Raw genomic sequence first — 9,166 nt, forward strand, 5'->3', positions numbered from 1 at the left:
ATTAATCATTTATTCACAGCTGGAATTTACACAATTCTTATTAAAACAACCACAGTCGGGACAGGTGGAGATGGCATGTGGACGGGACTTGTTGCAGGAGAGAAAAGGCTGGATGTGGACTGCATCTTAGGTGGAGGCGGAGAGAGTCTGTCAGTCTCCATCAGTCCCCTTCTGACCCTAAGTCCCATCCTAAGTACCACGTGCAGCCCTGTCCCCTGAATGGCAGTTAGCCCCATCAGGAGGGCAGGTGTGGTGATTTGAGCTGATGAGGCAGAAAATAGCAAGGCGGTGGGGGGAGTTCTCCTGGGAGAGCATACCGTGGCTAGACCCTGCCTTCAGTGAGCCATAGAAGTTTCAGGGGACCTGAGAGAGCATATCCACACCCCAAAATTTCACAGATGTGGAAATGGAAGCTCTGAGAAGAGGCAGGACTTCCCGAGTTCTCCCAGCTGTTGGTGGAGTCACTGGGGTTAAGCCCTAGGCCTCCCTATTCCAGGCCAAGGGGCTTTGGGGTCTACCCCTCTATGTGCCTCCAGCCTGTTGCCTCTGTGACCCCACTGATGCCCCCAAGTGACATTATGCTCTCTGGTTCCCAGGCATTTTGGTGAGTGAGGGATGCCCCTAAGGATTACTCTGGCATCATTTGCCTGCACTCTGCAGATTCACTTTCTCTTGATTCGCTTTCTCTCTTGATTTTAGAAGCGAGATCCCAAGGTAACCAACACCTCAGCTCTCTGCCAGTGTATTGCCCTCATGGGAAACCTCAGTGCTGAGGCTGCCATACGGAGACAGATGTCTGCCTCTGAAGAATTTGGGGATGCCTGCTTGGGCCTCATGGTATTTTAGCTTTTCTATTCAAAGTTGGTCTTTTATCTGCTTTGGGGGCATTGGCTTCTTCTTAATTATCTGGCTTTTCCAAAAATTCTGTTTGAGGATGCTGGAGCCAGTGGCCTACCCCTTCTGTAACCATAGATTTTATGGGCTTCTGGCCTTAAGGAGCCTTCCAGATCAAGTCTCCTCCACCCTGGAGTGATTTGAAGGGTTTTCTGGTGGAGTTGGCTTGACCACCCATTTTAGCAGCTCACTCTTCAGTTTAAACACAGGACCAGGCTGAGCCAGTCCTGTGGCAGAGTCACCAGAGATTCCTTGCAAGTCTCCTGTGTTAATGCTAACTCATAGAATTGGTCTCTGATCTTCCAACATCACTTAGGTTAATGACATTGGCAATTTAGGGAGTGTGAGTAATGCTGAGACCATTGCCAAGTGGAAGAGATGACTGTGAAAGGCTGCAAGGAAGAAAGGCCATTGATTAGCATGTTTTGTCTCCATAGGCCAGGTGTGAGGAGGATGTGGACCTGTTCAGAGAGGTCATGTATACACTCCTAGGACTCATGATGAACTTGTGTCTTCAATCCCCCTTTGTCTCTGAGGTATGGCATCCTTTTCTCCCTACCTGGAACCCTGGGACAACCCAAACACATTCTGTTGCATAGAACTGTTCTCATTTTCACAAACAGAAGAGAAGCACAGGGACTCGAACCCTGGCAGGCGGAATGGGCAGAGCTGGATGGATGCTCTGTCGCTTTGCTCCGCTGAGAGAGGGACGAGTCACTCAGTCGGGCCTTCATCCAGAAAACTGACTGAGTGTCCAGGAGGAACTGAGCATGGTGCTAGGTTCTGCATTTACAAAGTCAGATAAAAGTGGCCCCTGCTTTGAAAGTATTGCCACGTAGTCAGGGGAGACGGACATGGGAAGAAATGAGAGCAGTGGGAGAAGGTGTTGTGAGTGAAGTTGCGAGGTGCTGTGGTCATTTCTATTTGAGTGCTCAGAAGGAGCTCCATAGAGCTTCAGATTACCAGAACCTTCACATCTCTTCCCTTTCCCCACCGCTGTAGGTTTGGGCCATGGAGGTGAGCAGGAGGTGCATGGCTCTGCTGAACAGCCAGGATGGAGGAATCCTGACAGTAAGCTTCTCCCAGGGAAATCCAGAAACAGTGTCCTTCGTTGTTGTCCTTTTGTTTTGTTTTACTATGAATACTTCTTACCCTTTCGAAGTCACCACAGCTCTGAGAATCTGCTGCCTTTCTGAGGTAGGGGGCAGACATACTCCTCAAAAGGCGCCCATAAGCACATAAATACCAAATGTGCCTACAGTTTCAGGGGATTTGGGGGCCCCACCCAGTGCTCATCTGTAGACCCCCTAGAGTCCAGGAACCCGAGTTAAGAATCCCTCTTCTGTATGGTCCGGAACTTAACAGCTTATAGAGTGTAAGCTGTCTGATTCATCCTATTTCAGGCCAGGTGGTTTTCTTTAGAATCCCTTTTCCATAATCAACAAAGCCAGGCCCCTCTTTTGAAGCCAGCGATCCTGGAGGCAGTTTGTGCATCGTGGTTCTAGCCCCCTTGGAGAGAGATGCTAGAATGGCTTTCTGACTTCTGTTTCTGACATTTGGATAAGAAAACTGAGAAAGGCCTGTGTTTAGCACAGTGCATCAGGAGACGAGGCTATTTGCCATCATCCTAAGATGTGTTTTTCTCTCACATTAGGAATCATCCCAACTTTTCCACCTATCGGGTCAGGGCCCTAAAGCCTGGAGGAACAGTTGGGGTCCCATCCAGGACAGGTCGGGAAACCAGCCCTTCGAGGATCGTAGACTGGGGACTGGTTCCAGGGTTGCAATAAAAGTCCCGAGCAGATCTACCGCACCCTGTTTGGGGCTAGCATGCCCACAACTTCCCTGAAGTCAATTTGGACATTAAAGCGCAAAGTTTTTAACCTGGGCTCCAGGAATGTGTGGTCAGTTTTAGGTTCCCTGGAACCCCCTGCAACTGTGTAGAAAACCACTCTTCCTGTGCACTTGGGGGCTTTTCTGGGTGGTTTAAACCTCAGGCGAGGCCTGCACTAGTTGTACGCTAACCCTTCAAGGACTCTCTTGCCAGACTTTCCCAGGACCGTGCTTGTGCCACGGTTGCTGCTGAGCAGGGCAGCAGCTTCAGGAGGGGAATCCAGTCCCTCAGTAAGGCTCTCTCTCCACTGTCTTGGGCCTAAAAAGAGATCTGTAGTGTCAGCTGTAGTAACATTCTAGCTGTAGGAAGCAGATTAGGGAAACAAGACTGATAACATGATTATACACACATTTTTCCCTTCTCTCTCTGGAGGCCTCATTAAAATGAAACTAGGGGCCGGCCCTATGGCCTAGTGGTTCAGTTCATGTGCTCCGCTTCAGCAGCCTGGGGTTCGCCAGTTCGGATCCTGGATACAGACCTACACACCACTCATCAAGCCATGCTGTGGCGGCGTCCCATATAGAAGAACTACAGTGACCTATAACTATGCACTTGGGCTTTAGGGAGAAAAAAAAAAGAGGAAGATTGGCAACAGATGTTAGCTCAGGATCACTCTTCCTCATCAAAAAAAGTATCCATAAAAAAAAATGAAAAAGGCATTGGGGGAAAAACAGTAGAAACCCACACTGAAAAAGGGAACAGACAAGAGGTCACCAATGGTAAGTCGTTTTAACCAGTTTCTGGAAGATGGAGAACAGCGGCAGGAGTGACGGTTAACGAGGTGGGGCCGAAGAAACCTTAGTGTAGAGTACAGACAGAGGGACACAGCTGGGAAGGTAGCCGGTTCGTCTTGCAGTAATCTGGAGAAGACTGAGACGTCAATCACCAGGTACAACAGAGGGCACAAGCGAGAGATGGGGAATTGCATTTGGCAGCCAGGCATCTATACCTTAGGCCTAAAATCTGAGCACTTTTTCTCTAAAAGAATTGAAAGACCAGAGAAAAGATTTTTGCTTTCTCGTATTTGGAAGTGCCACCTCTCCACCTGTCAGTCAACAAACTGCCCATAAACACAGCATATGCTGAAACACATTTTTATTGCTTTTCTCATAAATGTGACCACGCAGCTAAGGGTCACCAGACATTTCAGGAAAGGTGTACAAATAGGTAAAAACCAAGATAAGCAGAAAAGTTGACCTGAAAGAAATAGAGACGATTTGGGAAACAGAAGAAAAATATTAACAACTATCATTTATAGCCTCAGAAAAATTCAAGATAGTATTATAGCCATAAAACAGTAACAGCTTGCTGTTTTAAAAAAAAGCAGCACTGGAAAATAAAGTAAATGAAGTCTCCCAGAAAGTAGAACAAAAAGACAAAAGAAAATCTAAACGACGCAGAAAGTCAGTGCAGGTCTACCATGGAATAAGGCCCCTGCTGATGTGCGCGCACGGCCGAGCTCCTGGGCAGGACTTTCTTCCCAGAGTGGAACTGGTTGGTCCTGTGTGAGGCTGGGACCAGCTGGGCCTCTGTGTGCCGAGGGACAAGGCTTCAGCCCTTTGAATTGCCCACACAGCAGCTTTATGGAAACGAACAACCTGCTCTCTATTCCTCGGCCATTACGTATCTTTAAAATCACAGTGTATGTTTTGTTCCCAATACTCATGATTGGTTTTGCCTCTCCAAACTGCGTGTTAACTTTGAAAGGTTGTCAACATTTCTGAGAAGAAGGTTTAATCCACCTTTACTGTCTGCTTCCCCCAGAGAGCTGCTGGCGTTCTCAGCCGCACCCTTTCTTCCTCTCTGAAAATCATTGAGGAGGCCCTAAGAGCAGGAGTGGTGAAGAAAATGATGAAATTCCTGAAGGTAAAATCGCTTCCTTGGTTACAACCTCTTGAGTTTCCAGGAGTGTCGTGTTTTATTTGGGGAGCAGAATTCAGGAGGGTTTTGTTCAGTTAAGGTGCTGCTGCTTCATCTCTGCTGGGTTTTAAACTTCTTAAATGGGACTTCTCTCCTGCCTGTCCACCCAGGCTGTGCTCTGAACATCGACGAAAGATTGTTAAATGAATAAGTGAGTTGTTCATTAGGTACATCCACAAAAATGGCTTACTGCTCAAGCTGAACTTAAAAATGCACGGGCTTTGTCCCTGAAAAAGGTGGTCTGAGTGGCTTTCAACAGGGTTTCTCAGGCCCCTCATTTTGCTCAGGTTTTCCTGCTCATGATGCTCTGTCCAGTTATCTGGAGAATATTGGCTGTAACTCCATTTGTGAGATACGTAGGGTGCAGAGAGTCACCATGTGACAAAAGGATGTTTGGGTTTTCCCTGTGATCCAAGCGCAGTGAATCTGAGCAAGTCAGTACAATAGTTAACTAGATTCTCCTGAAAGGAGGAGGTGACTTATTAGGCTGCCATCTCTGGCTTCTGCCTGCGATGTATGTTCCCAGTAAGGTTCACTCACCTACATTAGTGTGGCGACCCCAAGGGAGACATAGTCATAAAACCCCAGGCTGAGTGGGGCCAGGAAGCGTGCTGTATCGGGGGGCTGCTGCTGGGGCAGGGGCAATATTGAGGGGCAGGACGCTGGGTCTGTGTTTAGGCCGCACTTGGATGATGACCATCATTCACTCTGCACAATTCTCGCAAACCGGCCAGAGGCTGCTGATTGCATGCACACACATGTGCATTACACATTCGAACACATGTGTGTTCTGCATGCATACCTACACATGTGTGTTTTAAAGACCCCGCAATGGGTGATCTTAAGGGTTATGATTTGACAGCTTTCACCTCTTAAAATGATGTAGGTTCATGATGGTTTCTGTGCAGGCCTGTTAGCCTGACAGCCTCAGCAAGTCAGCCCTCATTCTCAAATGGTGAAATGACATGGGAGGGCCTTCCCTCCCTTTTCGGTAGACCTGCCAGTCGACAGCATCCTTCTCTTCTCAGCCGTTTACTCATGAAGCCTTCCACAGGTAATGACTCAGGTGTACATGACAGGCCTCCGTTCACATGGGAGCTGCAGGCTGTGTCAGAGAGGAGGTGAGTGACCCTCTGCCCCAGCAAGGACCAGGCCTGCTCACCAGGAAGCATGCGCCATCCTCAGTGGAACTCTCTTTTAGAAGTTTAGGAAGCCACTAGCACAATCGCAGCTGTTCACTGTGATTTCTGGCCAAGAACAATCATAGGATTGATTTTATTTTCTCATTTTTTCCTGAAATCTAGACGGGAGGCCAGACTGCATCACGTTATGCCGTCAAGACACTAGCTGTCTGCACTAACAGTAACCATGAAGCACGAGAAGAAGTGATCAGGCTGGATAAAAGTGAGTGGTCGTTTCATTACATGGAGCCCACACCCCAGAGGTTAATCCATCCTTGAAGCTGCAAAGGGAACTGCAGATGAGGAGTGAGTCAAGGCTGCTGCCCTCGCCCCAGACTTCAGCAGTGTTCATGGAGCAAGATGTCATTTCCCCTCCGGCTCTGAAAGCGTGTAATTAGCCTTCAGCTGCTCACAGGTAGCATGCTTGCACTGGAGACTCAGCTGCGAAACAGCTCAGAGAGAACAGGGCCGAAGGCGGGAGCTCCCTCCTCTCACCAAGAACACTGAAATGGTTTCTAAAGCCTTCTGCTTAGACTGACTCAACACGGGTTCTCTTCCTTCTTGGGGCAGCGTGGGAGCCTTCAGCCTTCACTGAACAAGGGAAATATCTGAGTCTGAGCCTATCTTTGCTCTAGTGACTGAGTTGGCCGCAGTCATTCGCAGCAGGGGTTCCCCGAGGCAGCCTGCTAACGTTCTCCCAACACCTCCTCGGGACGACAAAGGAAGTGAACTGAGGCGTCCCCCCATAGAAGGAGGAGCCTTTCTTCCGGACCCTGTTCATTGCCCTGCAGCTATAGAGAGCAGGCCCCTGGCCGCCGCCTCTGGGGCTGTCTGGTGGAGTATAGAGGTTAATAATGGGGACTTTAGGGGCTGGCGCAGTGGTTAAGTGCACACGTTCTGCTTTGGCGGCTCGGGGTTCACAGGTTCGGATCCCGGGTGTGGACATGGCACCACTTGGCAAGCCATGCTGTGGTAGGCATCCCACATATAAAGTAGAGGAAGATGGGCATGGATGTTAGCTCAGGGCCAGTCTTCCTCAGCAAAAAAACAGAGGAGGATTGGCAGCAGATGTTAGCTCAGGGCCAGTCTTCCTAAAAAAAAAAGAATGGGGACTTTAGAAAGGACAGACCTATCAGATGCATAGCTGTCATTCTCGCAATAATTGTGCCATGCCAGGCACTGCTCTGGGCTCCTGAGATACATCAGAGATGCAGCAAGGGGCCAAGCAGCTTCATAGTGCTAAATAAAGGTTTTCTGAATGAGTGAGTGATACATCTTCCTCAGAGCTTCTGGAGAAGCTCAGAGTCCACTGACACCTCCTGTGCCCTCCTGTCCCATTGCCAGCCTTCTGTTTGGGATCCTGAGGGAAGATGCTGGTTCTCTTCCATCCCTGTAGAGTTCGGTGTTCTGATGAAGCTGCTCAGCTCAGAGGATGAGATTCTGGTGGGCAACGCGGCCCTCTGCTTGGGGAACTGCATGGAGGTGCCGCACGTTGCGTCCTCCTTGCTGAAGACAGACATCGTGCAGGTCTTGCTGAAGCATGCAGGCGGAGATGCGCAGAAGACGGCCGTACAGCTGAATGCAGGGATCGCTCTGGGGAAGCTGTGCACAGCTGAGCCAAGGTACCTGGGGTGGCTTGTGCCGCTCACATCCAGAGAGGAGTGGGGTGAGCCAAGCCAAGGCACTGGGCTGGGGCTGGGACTCCGCCCCACGGAGCTCCATGGGGAAACCAGGAGCCCTGGTGCCTTGGGTGCGGGCAGGTGTTGGGCCCGGGAGCTGCTGCTCTGGAGGAAACCTTCCCTGAGGAAACTGGGAGCTCTCAAGCCCCAGCCAGGGAGAACAAAGGCATTCATCTGGCACGGATTTGTTCCATGCACTCTGCTGCCATTGTCTTCTGTCCATTCCACTCCCTCATTCTCTTCTGTCCTTCTCTCCTCCTCTTTCTGCTCATCCTTCTTCTCCCTCGTGCCATCGCCCCTTCTCTCTCCCTCCTTTCTCTCTCCTCTACTTTTCCAGAAACGGGTAGACCTCCCACTTCATTTTTTCGCCTGGGCTTAAGCATATGGGAGAGTCATCAGTGAGGCTAATATTCTTGTCCTGGACGAAAGCTGAAGCAAGATGCAGAATGGCGTGTCTAAGACCCCCTGACAAGCCAGGGCAAGAGCTTCGCTTTAACTGTGTACGTTGCTTCTGTTTTAGCTCAAACTTCTGTTCTGGCCCCATTCTGGTGCATTTAAACACCTAGTCATCCGTGTTCCTGGAGGCTGCCCACCCGTGGCAGAGGCTGGAGCTCTGGTATATAAGAGGGGTGCCTGCCGTGGACAGGGAGGAGCTCTGGCCTGCCTGGTTCCCTCTCTTACTGCTGCACCCCTCTGATTCCTCCTCTGTAGAAGGAGAGGCTTGGCCTGGATGACAGCTCCAGCCCTTTCAAGTTCTGTCTGATGGTTCAAATGGAAGGAATAAATAAAATCTTTCTTCCACAGAAAGCAAGGCACGTTAGCTAGGATATGCTCAAAGTGGCAACCTGCTGGAGAGTTCCCGAGAGCCAGGTCCCATCGGATCAGCCTGTCACATCTGTCTCTCACAGTGAGAGGGTTCGCAGTGTTTTGTGGGCCTCCCTGAGGGCTTCAGCCCCGGTGATTTTTAGGGTTCCCAGTGCCACAGCCGCTGCCCCTCTCCCAGCCAGCTCCTGCCTGAGGGGGGCTGGCTCTGGGCGCCAGAAGTCGGCCCCATGGCATTGATGTCCTGGAGTTTGTGTTCTGATTATGACAGGTTTGCTGCCCAACTGAGAGAGCTTCACGGAATAGAAATTCTCAGCTCTACAATGAAGCACATCAGCGGTTCTTAAGAGACGTGGTATCTGTGCACATTTTTGCAAACACACAGCTGTGGGTTATGGGCTGTTCCTGTGCTAATAAAGACTTTTTAAATATCCACTCCAGAAGCGAATATTGATTTTCAGCGTGCTGGTCTGTTGGTTTTTGTTGGCAACAAGAGAGTGGGCATCAGCCTGGCTACTGTGGTAGGAGCTGCCCAGGGCTGCTCAGCATCCATCATGCCCTCTTTTTAATGTCCCTTTCTGCTCTGCAGAGGTGGATGCCAGCAAATGAAAAGCCATGTTTCCCAGAGTGCCTGTAAGCGACGGGTCTAGATGGGCACTAGATGCTCCAGCCTAATGCCCTTTCTGCCCCTTTTGCTGTTCTCTGCTGGTGACATGCTGGAAGCGTCAGGTTTTCCAGCAGCAGCATTTCAGCATCTGTTTCCTAGCTTTGGAGTG

General features: G+C 50.0%; 1 protein-coding gene across 5 annotated transcripts in view; it reads left to right on the forward strand.

The window, feature by feature from the left end:
• The window catches only part of TTC12 (tetratricopeptide repeat domain 12), a 50,017-nt gene extending 41,204 nt beyond the window's left edge, over positions 1-8,813 (forward strand). For 2 of the 5 annotated variants that reach the window (XM_046684856.1, XM_046684855.1), the window contains exons 16-21: positions 700-837; positions 1,332-1,430; positions 1,897-1,965; positions 4,553-4,654; positions 6,013-6,112; positions 7,286-8,630. In XM_046684856.1, coding sequence (XP_046540812.1) covers positions 700-837; positions 1,332-1,430; positions 1,897-1,965; positions 4,553-4,654; positions 6,013-6,112; positions 7,286-7,947 — 1,170 coding nt within the window. In that variant the 3' untranslated portion in view covers positions 7,948-8,630. Of the gene's footprint in view, positions 1-699; positions 838-1,331; positions 1,431-1,896; positions 1,966-4,552; positions 4,655-6,012; positions 6,113-7,285; positions 8,633-8,661 lie in introns of those variants that run through there. The other 3 variants (XM_046684859.1, XM_046684858.1, XM_046684857.1) reach the window with 3 other exon arrangements.
• Positions 8,814-9,166: the final 353 nt, after the last annotated feature.

The sequence above is a fragment of the Equus quagga genome, chromosome 14 (genome assembly GCF_021613505.1).
Source record: "Equus quagga isolate Etosha38 chromosome 14, UCLA_HA_Equagga_1.0, whole genome shotgun sequence".
NCBI classification, from domain to species: Eukaryota; Metazoa; Chordata; class Mammalia; order Perissodactyla; family Equidae; genus Equus; species Equus quagga.